Here is a 17143-nt window from a genome sequence, read left to right as displayed (position 1 = left end):
CAGGAGAAACCTCTTCCCATGGGAAGGGGAATCCATGGAGCCACGTGGGAGGGAAGGTGGGGAATCGCAGGGGGTGTGGCCACCGGCAGCACAGCCTCCTCATTCCCAATCCCGGAACCTCCATCCCAATGAATCCTGGTCACCTCCATCCCAATCCTGGAACCTCCAATCAATCCTGGAACCTCCATCCCAATCCTGGAACCTCCAATCAATCCTGGTCACCTCATTCCCAATCCTGGAACCTCCATCCCAATGAATCCTGGTCACCTCCTTCCCAATCCTGGAACCTCAAATCAATCCTGGAACCTCCATCCCAATCCTGGAACCTCCAATCAATCCTGGTCACCTCATTCCCAATCCTGGAACCTCCATCCCAATGAATCCTGGTCACCTCCTTCCCAATCCTGGAACCTCAAATCAATCCTGGAACCTCCATCCCAATCCTGGAACCTCAAATCAATCCTGGAACCTCCATCCCAATCCTGGAACCTCCAATCAATCCTGGTCACCTCCTTCCCAATCCTGGAACCTCCAATCAATCCTGGTCACCTCATTCCCAATCCTGGAGCCTCAAATCAATCCTGGTCACCTCATTCCCAATCCTGGAACCTCCAATCAATCCTGGTCACCTCCATCCCAATCCTGGTCACCTCCATCCCAATCCTGGAACCTCCAATCAATCCTGGTCACCTCCATCCCAATCCTGGAACCTCAAATCAATCCTGGTCACCTCCATCCCAATCCTGGTCCCTCCATCCCAATCCTGGAACCTCCAATCAATCCTGGTCACCTCCATCCCAATCCTGGAACCTCCATCCCAATCCTGGAACCTCCATCCCAATCCTGGAACCTCCAATCAATCCTGGTCACCTCCATCCCAATCCTGGAACCTCCATCCCAATCCTGGAACCTCCATCCCAATCCTGGAACCTCCAATCAATCCTGGTCACCTCCATCCCAATCCTGGAACCTCCATCCCAATCCTGGAACCTCCATCCCAATCCTGGAACCTCCATTCCAATCCTGGAACCTCCATCCCAATCCTGGTCACCTCATTCCCAATCCTGGAACCTCCATCCCAATCCTGGAACCTCCATCCCAATCCTGGAACCTCCATTCCAATCCTGGAACCTCCATCCCAATCCTGGTCACCTCATTCCCAATCCTGGAACCTCCATTCCAATCCATCCTGGTCACCTCCATCCCAATCCTGGAACCTCCATTCCAATCAATCCTGGTCACCTCCATCCCAATCCTGGAACCTCCATTCCAATCCTGAAATCTCCTTCCCAATCCTGGCCACTTTTCCCCCAAACCCTGTTACCTTCTCTCCAATCCTGGCCATCTCCACCTCAAATGTGGCCACCTCCGGCCTAAACCCAGCACCTCCTTCCTGAACCTGGCATCTCCTTCCCAATCCCGGTCATCTCCATCCCAAACCTGGTCCCCTCCTCTTCAAACCTGGTCACCTCCACCCCAGTCCCGGACATCTCCTTCCCAATCCTGTCACCTCCTCTCCAATCCTGGCCATCTCCATCCAAATCCTGGACGTTTCTCCTTCCAAATCCTGGTCACCTCCTTCCCAAACCTGGTCATCTCTATGCCAGTCCTGGCCACCTCCTCCTCCATCTTGGCCACCTCCTTCCTGAACCTGGACATTTCCTTCCCAGTCCTGGCCATCTCTATCCCAATCCTGGCTATCTCCTTCCCAGTCCTGGACATCTCCCTCCCAAAGCTGGTCACCTTCTCTCCAAACTTGGCCACCTCCTCACAACATGGGGCCACCTCCTCAATCTTGGTCACCTTCTCAAACATGGCCACCTCCACCCCAACCCCGGCCACTTCTTCCCAATCCTGGCCACCTCTTTCCCAAACTTGGTCACCTCCATCCCAAACCTCAACACCTTCCCAATCCTGGTCACCTCCATGCCAAACTTGGCCACCTTCTTCCTGAACCTGGCCACCTCTTCCCAAACTTGGTCACCTTCTCTCCAAACTTGACCACCTGCTCCTCAGTCCTGGCTACCTCCTCTCCAAATGAGGCCACCTCCTCCTCCTCAATCCTGGCCACCTTCTCCCTGAACCTGGCCACCTCCTCCCTGAACCTGGCCACCTCCTCCCTGAACTTGGTCACCTCCTCCCTGAACCTGGCCACCTCCTTCCCAATCCTTGTCACCTCTTCCCAGACTTGCCCATCTCCTCAATCCTGGCCACCTCCTCTCCAAACATGGCCACCTCATCCCCACCCGTCCCTGCCACACAAATCCCCTGTATTCCCACCCTCCCTCGCTCAGCGATGCCAATTCCCCTTTTCCTTCCCTCCCCACAGCCGATTCCCTCGATTTTCATCCCAAATCCCTGCTTCCCATGGGAATTTCCCCAAGCCTACAAGGAAAGAGGGGGGTGATTTTTCCAAGCTTGTGCTGGGATGTGACACCACTTCCGGGACACGGAATTTCGTTTAGGATCGGAGGAAAAAGAGGCAGCTTTACCCTAAAAGGAGCTAAAACCCCCCAAAAAGGCTCAAGGTTTCTTCTCCTTCTCCCTCAGATCTGTGGGAATACAAAGGAATTCATGGAATTGCAGAGCAGCACCGGAAAGGCTCCCTTTGGAAGCTCAAATTCCGCTTCCCGGGAGCCTTTTGGGGTTAAAGAGAAGCAAAGGAATGAGCAAAGACATGAAGAACCCTTGGAAAAGTTTCCCTCAGATCCAGAGCTCCAAACTGGGACACTTGGGATGCTCCCGGGGAGCCCTTGGAAAAGCTCCCCTGAGCTCGGATCTGGAGCCCCAAACCAGGAGATTTGGGATGTTCTTGGAAGTCCCCAGGAGCCCTTGGAAACGCTTCCCTGACCTTCCCTGAGCCTGGATCGAGAGCCCCAAATGGGAATATTTGGGATGTTCCTGGGAGTCCCCAGGAGCCCTTGGAAAAGCTTCCCTGACCTTGGATCTGGAGCCCCAAATCAGGACGATTGGGATGCTCCCGAGGAGCTCCTGGGACCCAGAATCCCTTGGAAAAGCTCCCCTGAGCTCGGATCTGGAGCCCCAAACTGGGACATTTGGGATGTTCTTGGAAGTCCCCAGAATCCCTTGGAAAAGCTTCCCTGAGCCTGGATCCAGAGCCCCAAACTGGGACATTTGGGATGTTCTTGGAAGTCCCCAGGATCCCTTGGAAAACCTTCCCTGAGCCTGGATCCAGAGCCCCAAACTGGGATACTTGGGATGTTCCTGGGAGTCCCCAGGAGCCCTTGGAAAAGCTTCCCTGAGCTCAGATCTGGAGCCCCAAACTGGGACGGTTGGGATGCTCCTGAAGAATCACCAGAACCCCTTGGCAAAAATCCCTCAGATCCAGAGCCCCAAACTGGGACATTTGGGATGTTCCTGGGGAATCCCTGGCACCCTTTGGCAAAGTTTCCTTCGGATCCAGAGCCCCAAACCGGGACATTTGGGATGTTCTTGGAAGTCCCCAGGATCCCTTGGAAAAGCTCCCCTGAGCTCGGACCTGGAGCCCCAAACTGGGATACTTGGGATGTTCCTGGGAAGTCCCCAGAAGCCAGGACCTCTTGGAAAAGCTTCCCTGAGCCTGGATCCAGAGCCCCAAACTGGGACATTTGGGATGCTCCCGGGGAGTCACCAGAACCCCTTGGCGAAGTTTCCCTCAGATCCAGAGCCCCAAAGTGGGACCATTGGGATGTTCCCGGGAAGTCCCCAGGGAGCCAGAATCCCTCGGAAAAGCTCGCCCTGGCCCAGCTCCGGAGCCCCAAAACATCGGAACTCTCCTGGAAGCTGCCTTGGAGATTTATCAATGCTAAGGAAAACTCTTGGAAAAGCTGGAAATGTGCTGGAAAAAACTGGAAAAACCCTCGGGATGGGCAAAACTCCCACAGTTCTGGATTTGGAGCCTCCTTCCAAATTCCAGAGGAAAATACAAAGCTCTGCTCTTCCCAGTGGATGACTGGGAATGACCTGGACAAATCCTGGGCCCTCACATCCAAATTCCTGGGAATTAAACCATGACCAGATCGTTCTAATCGGCTGGAAAAGACAAATCAGCTGGGACGGGGTTTTGGGGATGTTCGGGATGCTCCCGGTGAGTCCCAGAGTTTGGGAAGGTGGATCCAACCAGGATTATGGATGGCAGGAGCCTGGTGGGGCTGGGTGGCCACAGGACAGCGGGGCACGGGACGGGAATTTTGCGGGAATATCTCCTGGAGCGGTGAGGCCGGAGCTGGCTCCGGGCATGGAATGTGGCTCCCAAAAATCCTGGGAATGGCCGTGTCCCCAATGACACACACACACCTGTCATGGTCACCGTCAGCTTTATTGGGGACACGGATGTCACACAAGGAACGCGCTGTGGCCTCGCGCGGCTCCCGGCAGCGGGATCGGGATTGGGATCGGCTCCGGCACATCCCGACTTTCTCCCGTGGCTCAGCGGGGTTTTCCAGGATCCTGGGGATTTCCAGGATCCTGCCACCACTCCAGGAATCCCGGACTGGAATCCCAGCCGGGGCGGGGGGGCTTCTGCTCCCAGGGAACAAGAGGGAATCACCTCGGGGTGGAGTTGGATTTTGGGAAAATTCCTTCCCGAAAAGTTTATGAAGCGTCGGAATGGGATGCCCAGGGAAGGGGTGGGATCCCCATTCCCGGCGGGATTAAAAGCCATGTGGATGTGGCACTTGGGGACACGGGGCAGTGCTGGGAATGCTCGGACTCGGTGGGATCAGAGGGGTTTTCCAACCTCAACAATTCCAGGATTTTGGGTTAGACACGAGGAAGCTGCTCTTGGACACGGCCACCAAGGGCCACCACGGATGAAGGGAAGTTGGCCCCTTGCTCCGCTGTCACTGTCACCATCCCGGGTGTCCCGGTCCCTCATCCCGGAATTGTCACCATCAGTGGCCTGAACTGTGACCTGACGTTCCCATTGTCAGAATTCCTTGGGCTCTTTCCCAGTCCCTCGGCTCAAAGGTGCTTCCGCGGATGCCCGGCTTGGGAGGAGACAGAGCCGGAGTTAGAGCTACGGAAAAAGTCATGGATTGGGGCTTCCCGGGGCTCCCAGGGAGGATTCCCACAGGGATCGGTGAGGGAAAGGTGCCAGGGACTGTTCTGGAGCAGGGAATTCCCCGCGCTCGGATGGAATTGCTGGGAATTCAGGGTAAATGTGGGGAGGAAGGAATTCCAGGATGATTCCCGAATGGAAGGTGAACTGCTCCACTGCATCCCACGGATCCAGAGCTGCTGGAAAGGCTGGGGGGGGGCGGGGATCAGCTATGGGAACATCAGTGTCCCTGTGGGATTCCAGGACACCTCAGGGTCCTCATTCCTTGTGGAATTCCAAGAGCCCCCAGTGTCCTTTTGGGGACTCCAGGACACCTCAGTGTCCCCATCCCTGTGGGATTCCAGGTCATCCTCCTGTCCCCATCCCTGTGGGATTCCAAGACCCCTCAGCATCCCCTCTGGGGACTCCAGGCCACCTCAATGTCCCTTTTGGGACTCCAGGTCACCCCCTGTCCCCATCCCTGCACAATTCCAGGACTTCTCCCAGTCCACATCCCCGTGGGACTCGAGGTCACCTCAGTGTCCCTTTTGGAATTCCAGGTCACCTCAGTGTCCCCGTTCCTTGTGGGATTCCAAGACCTCTCAGTGTCCCCATCCCTGTGGGATTCCAGGACTCTTCAGTGTCCCCATTTGGGACTCCAGGAACCCCCTCAGTGCCCCCATCCCGTTAGAATTCCACTGTCCCCATCCCTGTAAATCTCCAGGACGCCTCAATGTCCCTTTTGGGATTCCAGGCCACCTCGCTGTCCCCATCCCTGTGGGATTCCAGGCCACTTCTGGCTCCTGGCAGCTTTGAGGGACATTCAGGTGACACTTCCCTTCTCTGGACAATTCCAGAGCCTGGAAAACGTGTCCCAAACTGGGTCAGCCCCTCTTACCTAACCTTCCTCCCATTATTCCCTGAATTCACAGCAGTTCCATAAAAACCGAGGAGAACTTGGACAACGCGGGGGAGCGGCCGCCATCATTAAAAATTCCATCCACCACCGACTTCCCAGGAAACGTTTCAAGCCTTTGACATCCCGAACTCCGGAGATGAAAGGCTGTGACTTTCTCGAAAGGGAACAAACCGGGAACGTGGGACTCTGCGGGATGGCTGGAAGGGCCGGATTCCAGCGGGGAGCGAGGACGGGATGTGCGGGAAAACGGGAGGAGGGGGGCACGGAGCCATGGGAATTGCAGGGATTGCAGGGAAGGCAGGAAGAGAGGATGGAGAAGGGGTGAGCCTGGAGATCGGGGAAATTGCTCCGGGAAAAGCCAGGAGATCGGATGGACACGGATGGAAGGGACGGGGACGTGGAAAGGGACGTTCGAAAGGGACGTTCCGATGTCAGCGGGAGCCAGAGGATTCCCAGCAAGAAACCCCAAACCGGGGTGGGATCCTGGCAGGGCTCGTAAAAGCCTGGAATTCCCAAATTTCCGGCGCCGCTGGAGATGGGCACAACCCCGATTCCAGAGGATCCCCAAACACCCTCAGCTCGGGATGAGGGAGGGGACCTCAGGTGACACCTGGCTCTGCAGGGAATGACACCCGGGATCTGCTCCCAGTATTCCCAGTTTGGATCTGCTGGGAGAGGCCGCTGGAGGCCGGAGCGACCCCGGGATGCTCCGGGACACTTTGTCCCCAAGGCCACCGCCTGAAATGTCACCTCCTGTGCCAGCGCCACGCACAGGGAGGAGCCGTGGCCGGGATGGTTTGGTTGGAAAAGTTTTTCCCATGGGAAGGGCTGCCCTTGATCCAGAGCTCCCGGCACCTTGCTGAGCCCGGGCACCCATGGGTGACACCGGGTGACACCGGGTGACACCGGTTCATGGTGGCTCTGGGGGGCCGCACCCAAAAGACAAGACTCGGAATTTTGGGTCACTTCCTGCTGGGATTTGATATTCCCAAGCTTTTTAAGGATTTGGGCTCTGATTTGGAAGGTTTGGGATCGTTTTAGGGTCGGGTGAGTGAGGCAGAACCAGGGCGGAGCTGGTGCCACCACGTTCTGTCTGTGACCTTTGTCACCTCCTGAGTGGGACAAGCCCTGGAGATCCTCAGAAATGGAAAAGCCCCGGAAAAAACCCATCCTTGGTGCTTGGCCAGGAGAGAACACGGAGGGAGTGACCCAGGACTTGATATCGTCACCACAGCATCGTCATCATCACCACAGCATCGCCATCGTCACCACATCATCATCATCGTCACCACATCATCATCATCGTCACCACACCGTCATCATCGTCACCACACCATCATCATTGTCACCACATCATCATCACCGTCACCACACCGTCATCACCGTCACCACACCATCGTCACACAGGGAGGAGGGGACACGAGCGACGGGAAAGGCTGAGTGCGAGGAGAAGCCACAACCACGACGCGCCGGGAGCCCATCCCACAACTCCCGGAGATGTTCCAGCCCCTCCACCGAGCCCCTGAAGCTCTGAGATGTCCCTCAAAACCACCTCTGGGTCCTTGGCAGTGTCACCCGCCCCGTCCCCAACCCTGGCCACGCCCGGCTCTTACCGTGCGGCCACCACTGGGGACTTCTTGCCGGGATCCAGGGCGGAGCCGGCCGGTTCCTCGCCCAAGGAGCGCGTGTCCTTGTTGAGCTGCTGGAGGCGGGAGCTCAGCTCGCTGATCACAGTTGGTTTGTCCTCTTCGGCCCCGTGGCCGGGCCTGCTCTCCATGGGGTCGCCCCATAGCTTGGACCTTCTCTGAAAGAGGTAGCGTGGCCGGGCCGCGCTGGTGGCCGCCAGCGTGGCCGCGTGGTGCTGGGAGATGAGCTCGCTGTCCGAAGACTGCTTCAAAAGTGGGTCCCTGAAAGTAACCGGCCCCTTGCTGAGCTGGGACTTGAGTTTGGGCTTTGGAGGCACTGGTGGCTTCTCGAGTAGAAAAGTTTGGCCGTCGGCGAAGGACGTGTAGGTGTCGGTGGGCTCGCCGCTCTCCGAGGACAGCGTGGACATGCTGGAGACCGTGGAGATGGTGCTCGTGGTCTCCAGGTGGTGGTCGCTGGAGCTCCTGGTGTCCACCTCTTCCACTCCCGAGTCCGCCGCCGACTCCGGGGCCGCGGGGGCGTCCGAGGGCTTCCCTGAGGGTGTCGCGCCGGGGGGAGAAGGTGCTACTGCTGCCGCTGGCAGGGACGGCGTGCTGGGCGCGGCCAGGTGGCTCACGGGGGTGCCGGGGGTGGTCACCAGGACCCCATTGGCGAATTCATCCGGGGGTGGCACCAGCCCGATCTTGGCCAGCTCCTCGCGGGTCTCCTCATCGCTGGAGGACAGCTGGGCCGGTGGGAGGGTCACCGTGTAGGGCTCCACCTCCTCCTCCGAGCTGCCCTGGCCCAGCGCCTTTTCCGAGGCCGGGCTGGCCGGCGGCTTCCCCACAGGGCTGGGCTGGGGCTCCACCTTGGGGGACTCGGCCGGCTCCGCGCAGACCTCGGGCACGGCCGGGCTCTCCTCTTTGATCTCCAGGCCTATCTCGTCTTGCCCATTACTGGTGGCGTGGACCATGATGAGGCCGGCGGTCTTCTGCTGCGACGTGTCCACGATGCTGATGATCATGGACTTCTTGTCCTCGGGTTTCTTCTCCTCCTTGCCCGGCGGCTCCGCGCGCACCTCGGGCTCCTTCCGCAGCGTGGCCGGAGTGCCCCAGGGGCTCTTGGTGGGGGTCAGAGCGCCGGCGTCGGCCGCCATCACTGCCTTCCCTCCGGGGGAGTAGGCGGGGGACACCAAGCTCTCCAAGTCCCCCCTGTCCGGTTCTTTGGTTTGGATGTCCACAAACAGGGGCGCGGCTCTGTCCGAGTCGGGGCTGTGGATCGGGGTGGGCGACCGGGATGGGACTTGAGTGGACAGCGCCCGTTCCCTTGCGGCCAGCGCCAGCGCCAGGGGCGAGTTGGGATCCAGGGGCTTTCCCGTCAGGGGGTGGATGAAGGTCGAGGAGGAGCTGCTGATTAATGGCTTTAAAGCTGACACGGGGGACGGCAGGAGGACGTCGCGGCTGCCCAGGAGCCGCTCGTCGATGGAGCGTGACTGCTGCAGCGACGGCATCTCGCCGCCGCCCGGCGCCGGCCCCTCGATGGCTCCCACCGACAGGAACACCGTGGATTTCCTCCTCTCGTCCAGCCGCCGGTCCCGGTCCTTCATGACGCCGGCGGCGATGGCGGTGGCGAAGGGGAGGCCGGCGGCTTCCACCTGAGCGATGCCGGGGTGGTGCTGGTATTCCAGGCGATGGCTCCGGCGCGTGGGCGACGGTTCCCGGGAGGAGTAGCCGCCGGTGATGGCCAAGGCCGCCCGTTCCTGGGCATCCTCCACCTGGAGCTGCTTGACCAGGGGACTCTTCTTCCTCTGCGGCTTGGTGGGGGCGAAGAGGCTGACGTTGAACTGACCCATGTTGGCGTAGGGGTTGTCGATGACCCTGCCCTTCCTCTTGAGCTTCTCCGGAGGCGTCGCCGCCGGGCCGGGCCGCGGGATCTCCGTGGGTTCCACGGGGAGGTGGGAGGAATCCTGCAGGATGATCATGGAGCGGGCCCTCTTCTGCCGCTCGGGATACGGGATGGAGCTCCTGGCCTGGTCGTACATCTCGGCTGCGCTCAGCACCTGCGGGAGCCCGTGGAGTTTGGCTTCCAAGCCCGGCTTGAAGCTGGATCTGATGGTGTCGTAGGCTCTGGCCGGCGGCGGCGGCGGCGAGAAGGATGGAGGGGGGCCGGTGTCGAAGTAATAGGGGGAGGGGGGCGGGGGAGGGGCGGTCTGGGGGGGAGGGGGGATCCCGTGGCCTTCCCGGACCGTGTCCGTCATGGAGGTGCTCCGCGGGAACTTCCCGTCCAGCAAGGAAGCGGCCAGTTTCTCGTCTTCCCCTGGAAAACACGGGAAAGAGCAAAGTCAGGGGTGAATTTCTCGTCTTCTGCCTGGAAAACAAGGAGGGAAGTGGAGTCAGGGATGAGTTTCTCATCTCCAGCTGGAAAACAAGGAAAAGAGTGGAGTCAGGGAGAAGTTTCTTGTCTTTCCCTGGAAAACAAGGAAAACAATGGAGTCAGGGATGAGTTTCTGGTCTCCTCTTGGAAAACAAGGAAAACAATGGAGTCAGGGATGAGTTTCTGGTCTCCTCTTGGAAAACAAGGAAAACAATGGAGTCAGGGATGAGTTTCTGGTCTCCACTTGGAAAACAAGGAAAACAATGGAGTCAGGGATGAGTTTCTCTTCTCTACATAGAAAACAAGGAAAAGAGCAAAGTCAGGGAGGGGTTTCTCATCTTCTGCCTGGAAAGCAAGGAAAACAATGGAATCAGGGACGAGTTTCTTGTCTTCCCAAGGAAAACAAGGAGAGAAGCAAAGTCAGGGATGAATTTCCTGTCTCCACGTGGGAAACAAGGAAAACAGAGGAATCGGGGATGAGTTTCTGGTCTCCACCTGGAATACAAGGCGAGCAGTGAAGAGGACATTCCCAGAGAATTCCCAGAGTGGGACAAACAGGGAAGTGCCTGGGCTTGTTCCTCCCACCCCACTTTGTTCCCAAGGTTTTTCCTCTTTCCAAGCCTCACTGGACAAGGCTCGGAACAAATTCCAGTGGAAGGGACTGGCTCCGAGACTGGAGGAACCACCCGGCACTGGGACAGAATTCCCTGGATCCCTGGGAGCGTCCAAGGCCAGGTTGGAGCAACCTGGGATAGCGGAAGGTGTCCCGTGGAAGGGCTGGGAATGGGATGAGCTTTGAGGTCGCCCCAACCCAAACCATTCCATCATTCCATGAAAGCCTCACCACAGGCACATTCCCATGGGATCAGCTCCCCCTGGAGTTATTCCCACCCCTTCCCGAGCAGGCTCCGGTGACGGAAGTGTTGCCACCGCCAACGTGCCAGACATCCGAGTGCCACCGGCACGGGCGCCGCTCCCGTCACGCTTCCCGCTTTCCCGAGGGGTGACATCTGTTCCCGAGTGCCAGACGGAGCTCGGCAGGGTCTAGCAGGAATTCCTGCTTTTTCAGGGAATGCTCGGAGAGACCGCGAGGATTTGGATGGAAAAGGAGGAAAAATCGGGGTGGATTGGGATGATTTAAGGGCCTTCCCAACCCGAGCTGTTCCACGATCCTAAAATCCACTCACGCCACGATTCCCTCCCTCCATTCCCAGCTCCGGCCTCATTCCCAAGCCCGGATTCGCCATGCTCACCCCTCCTTTGGGAAAATTCCTCCTTCCCAATCCCTGCTCCGCTCTTCCCAAGCTTTCAAACCGCTCTGGGGAGGATTTGGGCTTTTTTTTTTTTGGCCTCGGTCGTTTTTCCTTTATGGAAAACGCTCTTCCAGCAGCACCGAAAGGCTCCGGCAGCTCCGCCCGGAATCCGTCAGCGATTCCACCCGAGGCAGAATCCAATGGGGACAAAAGGGAGGAATTTGGCACTGAAATTCCATCCCATGCTGTTGGTCGTGCTGGAAACTGGGCTATTTTTGGGAAGTGGGGATGTTCAGTGGGAATAAAGAACCGGCAGCACGGAACAGGTTCAAAGGGAGCCTGGACAAAGGCATGGAAAATCTGCCTTTTCCAAGCTTTTGTGTGGCCTGAAATCCCGGAGTCGAGGCCAGCAGGGGGAATTCGGGAGGATGATCCCATCCTTGCCCTTTTCCCCATGGGAATCTGGGATCCTGAATGAGATGGAGCCATGGAATATTCCGGGAGCAGCAGGAAGATCTCAAAAAACCCAGTCCTGCCTTTCTGGAGATTTCTGGGAATGGCCGGGAGGTGACACAGGGATATTTGGGAAGCTCTGAGCTCCATCCCCAGGTCCGGAATGTCCCAGGACACGGAACAGGAGAGCTCATCCTGGGAATGTGGTGTCTGGCTGAGCTGGGGCAGGAAATCCAGTGGGAAAGCGGGATCTTCCCTCTGGAATGTCCCGGCGTGGCTGCCGGATCGGGGGTGACACTGGGACACCCAGTCCATGGATCCAGCCCTTGGATCCATCTCTCCTCCATTTTTCCCTAAATGAGGAGGGCACCCTATGGAAAAGCCACATCCAAGGAATTGCCGCAAGTAGGGAATGCCATGGGATAACCACATCCAAGGAATTGTGAAGGTCAGGGAGTGCCATGGGAAACCACATCCAAGGAATTGCCTAAAATAGGGAATACTATGGAAAAACCACATCCAAGGAATTGCCTAAAATAGGGAATACTATGGGATAACCACATCCAAGGAATTGCCAAGTGGAAAGGACACTGGGAATCCACATCCAAGGAATTGCCAAAGGTAGGGAATACTATGGAAACCACATCCAAGGGCAGGGAATGCAACGGAAAACCTCATCCAAGGAATGGCCAAAGACAGGGAATGCTATGGAAAACCGCATCCAAGGAACGGCCAAGTGGAAGGGACGCTATGGCAAACCGCATCCCAGGAATTCCATGTTCATTCCCACCCAGCATTCCAGGCCTGGAGCAGCTCCCCATGGAAGCAGCTGAGGCACAGCCATGGGATCATTCCCGACTCATCCCTCGGTTTTCCAGCCGTTCCGGGGAGGAGCGGCTGAGTCACCTCGTGTGTCACCTCGGCAGCTGCTCCGCTCCCAGATCCCTGGAGCTGCTCCCTGGATCTGGGCAGAATTCTCTGGAAAAGGGAGCTCCAAGCTAGCACGGAATGGGGGAGGCACCGCTGGAGGTGACTTTGTCCAACCCCTGGGAATGTTCCTCAGGGATGCATCCGGCTGGGTCAGGAATATCTCCAGGGAAGGAGACCCCACAGCATCCACAGTACGGAAGTTCTTCCCATGGAAAAATCATGGAATGCTCTGGGTGGGAAGGGACCTCAAATCCCATCCCAATCCCACCCCATTCCATGGCAGGGACACCTCCCACTGTGCCAGGCTGCTCCAGCCCCAATGTCCAGCCTGGCCTTGGCCACTGCCAGGGATCCAGGGGCAGCCCCAGCTGCTCTGGGCACCCTGGGCCAGGGCCTGCCCACCCTCCCAGCCAGCAATTCCCAATTCCCAATCTCCCATCCAGCCCTGCCCTCTGGCACTGGGAAGCCATTCCCTGGCTCCTGGCCCTCCATGCCTTGGCCCCAGTCCCTCTGCAGCTCTCCTGGAGCTCCTGAAGGTCCTGGAAGGTCACAGTTGGGTCATCCCAGACTTTTCCCTTCTCCAGGCTGGACAATCCCAATTTTCCCAGCCTTGGATCATCCTGGTTCCTCCTCTGGATTCACTCCAACAATTCCCTGTCCAGCCCCTTCCTCATCTTCCCATCCCTCCAGGATCTGCTCCAGGAGCTCCACGTCCCTCTTGTCCCAAGGATCCCAAACCTGGATCCAGCATTCCCGGTGAGCAGAGGGGCAGAATCCCTTCCTGTCCTGCTGGGAATGCTCTTCCCAATCCATCCCAGGATCCCAAACATGGATCCAGCACTCCCCGTCCTGCTGGGAATGCTCTTCCCAATCCATCCCAGGATCCCACCGGCCACAGGGACAAAGTTTTCCACCAGATCCTTCTCCGCAGAGCCGCTCCCAGCGGATCCTTTGGAATTCCAGTGGAATTGGTGTGTGCACAGAAGGTTTTTCCCGAGTTCCGGGACTGTTGTTGTCTCCTCCTGCCCAAATCCTTCCACGATCCCGGCTGCCGTGGCCAAATTCCTACAGAACCTCGGGAAAGGAAGAAATTCCTCCCAGGAATTCCAATGAAGCCTCTCCCCGAGCAGGGAAAAGCAGGATCTGTTTATTCCCAGCACGGATGCACCGGAGCTGAGCTTTGTTTACTTTTTATGGAATTCTGGGATCTGCCTGGGAATCTCCAAAGGGAAAGAAAAGCCTCCTGGAATGCTGGGGGCTGGATCAGGTGTGGAATTTAGGGATTGGGCTCCATCCCCACAGCAGCTGGAGCCTGGAGACGCTGGAATTCCCAAGGGAACGCGTCCTCCTGAGAGATTCCCAAAGGATCCCAAAAGATCCCTAAAAGGGAGCAGCTATGGAACATCCGGCTCCGGGATGGAATTCCCAGAGCAGCTGTGGCCGCCCCTGGATCCCTGGAAGTGTCCAAGGCCAGGTTGGAGACATCTGGGATGGGGATGGGGATGGGAATGGGATGGGATTAAGGTCTCCAAACCATTCCAGGATTCCCACCCCAACCATTCCAGGATTCCATGACTCACCCCTGCATCTTGATCCCTGTGTCCCAGGAAGGCACAGGGTGTCCAAACCTTCTGCTTCCCGGTGAGCCTGGAATTTTGGGAGCTGCTCCAGGCTCTCAGGAGGGATGGGAGAAGCGGGAATATCCTCTGGGAAAAGACCTCTCTGTCCCAAATCTCCTCACATTCCCAGGAATTTTCAACCCCAAATAACCAAACCAACTCATCCCTGTGGTGTTTTCCATGGAATTTGGGCTCTCTGCTCCCCTCGAACCCCACCCGGAGCAGTGGGAGACTCCCGCGCTTCCCATGGGACATCGCCGGGATCAAATACCGGAGCCCGGGAATAAAGAGCTGGAATCCAAACGGAGCCACCAGTAAGGACCAGTAAGGACCAACTCCCAGCAGCTGGAATGACTCCCCTGGAATGGGAATGACGCTCCCGGTGTAGCCTGGCAACCCCCGGTGCCATTCCCATGGAATTAATCTCCAAGGAAAACACAAAGCCTCTCCATGAAAGCTCCCGGGCCCGTTGCCATAACAGCCCAAATCCCTGGATAACCTCATTCCGCGCATTCATCAGCGATGGATAACGAGGGGCCCCATCCCGAGCCCATCCCGCTGCTCCCGGCGCTGCTTCCCAATCCCGGGATGGGGAGCAGATCCCACAAACAGCCCCGGGCTGGGAGGGTGCAGATCCAGGAGTGGGAAGTGGGAGGGAATCCGCATCCTGTGGTTATCCGGGGGTGGGAATTTCTGTCCTGTCGTGTCCAGGGCTGGGAATCTCTTCCTGCGGTATCCAGGGATGGGAATGTCCATCCTCTGGCACCTGGGATGGGAATCTCCAGCTTTTGGGTGTCCAGGGATGGGAATCTCCATTCCCAGGGATGGGAATCTCCATTTTTTGGGTGTCCAAGGTTGGGAATGTCCATCCTCTGGAGCCCAGGGATGGGAATCTCCATTCCCAGGGATGGGAATCTCCATTTTTTGGTATCCAGGGATGGGAATGTCCATCCTCTGGAGCCCAGGGATGGGAATCTCCATGTTTTCGGTATCCAGGGTTGGGAATCTCCATCCTCTGGAGCTCTGGGCTGGGAATCTCTTCCTGCGGTATCCAGGGATGGGAATCTCCATCTTTTGGGTGTCCAGGGATGGGAATGTCCATTCCCAGGCCTGGGAATCTCCATCTTTTGGGTGTCCAAGGTTGGGAATGTCCATCCTCTGGAGCGCAGGGATGGGAATCTCCATCTTTTGGGTATCCAGGCATGGGAATCTCCATCCTCTGGCACCTGAGATCCACCCAGGATTCCCAGAGCAGCTGTGGCTGCCTCAGGATCCCGGGAAGTGCCCAAGGCCAGGCTGGAGCACCCTGGGATAGTGGGAGCTGTCCCTGCCCATGGAATGAGGCTGGAATTAGGGAATCTTCAAGGTCCCTTCCCACCCAAACCATTCCAGGATCCCATCCCGGATGGCGCTTTAACACCAGGACGCTTCCCAGCCCTCCCCACATTCCCGATGGTCCTGGAGGGGTCACGAATCCCTCCCATCCCTCCCAAACCAGCGGCTCCACCCTCTGGAATTCTCTCCGGGAGCCATGGCAGCTCCGCAGCCTCCGGAGTGTTTTTAACTCCCGCTGCCGGAGCAGATGGCGCTGGCAGAAATCTTGGAAGTCTGACAAGGATCATCTTCCCTCCCCTTCCCCCCACTCCTTCCCGTTTTCCTCCAAATATTCCTCCCATCCCACTTCTTTTCCAGCCAGGCGGGGGTTAACCACCTTTATCCCGGGATTTTTCCCCCCCCGCCGCCGCCCCATCCCTGCACACGGAATCTTTTTGATCTTTTCTCCCTGGGAATCTGCAGCCGGCACACGCAAATGCCAGGGAGCGTTTCTTCCCAAAAAAACCCCCATCCGAGTGCTGCTTTTCCATCTCCTTCCTCGCCCGTGCAGGGATTTTTCGCATGGAATCAAGTGACTGCGCAGCTCCCGGCCGTGGGTGTGGAATGACAGCTCAAGGACTTCTAATTCCAACCCCATTCCCACCCAATTCCTCCCTCTCCGCCTCTTTGCCATCCCCGTTTTCCTGGAATTCCACGGGAATGGCTTCTTCCAGGAGCTGCTTTGGGTCCCCTCCGTCCCAGGGCTTGTCCCAGGGTGGGGATGGATCTGGAGCTCCTGGATGGGATTTTTTCCCTGCATTTTTTTGTCGGAAGCTGCAGCCAGTCCTGCTCGGAGCAGGGAATCTCCCACTGGGATTGGAGCTCTCCTGATGCAGACTCAAGGAATGGTTTTAATCCCTTTTTTCCAGAGGTGGGATTTGGCTGCACAGGCTGGGAATTTCTGGGAAGGTCAGGGATAACTTGGATGTACTGGGAATTCTCATGGGGGTACGAGCACTGAATTCCCAAATTATTGAGGTTGGGAAAGAATTCCAAGGTCACCGAGTCCAAGCCGGGCCCGATCCCAGCCCAGAGAGCCACATCCCGGAATTCCTTGGACACCTCCAGGGATGGCGACTCCAAACCTCCCCGGGTGGTTCCAAGGCCTGAGCGCCCTTTCCATGGGGAAATTCCCAGATCTGCCCCTGCCCCTGCCCCGGCGCAGCCCGAGGCCGTTCCCTCTTTTCCCGGCCTCATTCCCACAGCAGATCCCGATCCCCGCTGCCTCCGGGCAGGAGCTGTGCAGAGCCACGAGGCCGTTCCCGATCCCTGCCCGGCTCCCAGCAAAGCTCCCGCGGCCCCGATCCCGGGCCAGATCCCGCTTTTCCCGGCCTCTCCCTGCACGGATCCCTGGCAGCCCCTGCCCAGCCCGGGGCGGCTCGCGGGCCCTTCCCGAGGCACTGCCGGCATTCCGTGGGCAAGGATTCCCGAATTCCAGGAGCCCGGGCTGCTTTGGCTGGGAAGGACCTCAAGTCCCATCCAATTCCAACCTCTGGACACCTCCCACTGTGCCAGGCTGCTCCAGCCCCAATGTCCAGCCTGGCCTTGGCCACTGCCAGGG

The 17143-nt window shown here is 58.0% G+C and overlaps 1 protein-coding gene and 1 long non-coding RNA gene across 3 annotated transcripts in view; both read right to left on the bottom strand.

The window, feature by feature from the left end:
* Positions 1-6: 6 nt before the first annotated feature.
* On the bottom strand, positions 7-3168 carry LOC116442548. Of its 2 annotated transcripts, XR_004239591.1 has the most exons (4): positions 1462-1474; positions 1153-1275; positions 431-950; positions 7-391 (listed from the first exon to the last, which is right to left on the bottom strand). It is a non-coding gene; the product is annotated as an uncharacterized LOC116442548 (long non-coding RNA). The 2 variants fall into 2 exon arrangements; XR_004239590.1 differs by having other exon boundaries at positions 431-970; positions 1218-3168.
* Positions 3169-4299: 1131 nt separating this feature from the next.
* The window catches only part of SHANK3 (SH3 and multiple ankyrin repeat domains 3), a 172801-nt gene continuing 159957 nt past the window's right edge, over positions 4300-17143 (bottom strand). The window contains exons 24-25 of the mRNA XM_032107021.1: positions 7571-9896; positions 4300-4988 (exon numbers count right to left, since the gene is read on the bottom strand). Of these exons, the coding sequence (XP_031962912.1) occupies positions 4928-4988; positions 7571-9896 (2387 nt within the window). The 3' untranslated portion in view covers positions 4300-4927. The remainder of the gene's footprint in view (positions 4989-7570; positions 9897-17143) is intronic.

This window comes from Corvus moneduloides, chromosome 4 (assembly GCF_009650955.1).
Source record: "Corvus moneduloides isolate bCorMon1 chromosome 4, bCorMon1.pri, whole genome shotgun sequence".
In the NCBI taxonomy this organism is placed as follows: Eukaryota; Metazoa; Chordata; class Aves; order Passeriformes; family Corvidae; genus Corvus; species Corvus moneduloides.
The sequence above is the reverse complement of the archived record's forward strand: the minus strand, read 5'-3'. Positions and strand labels throughout refer to the sequence as shown.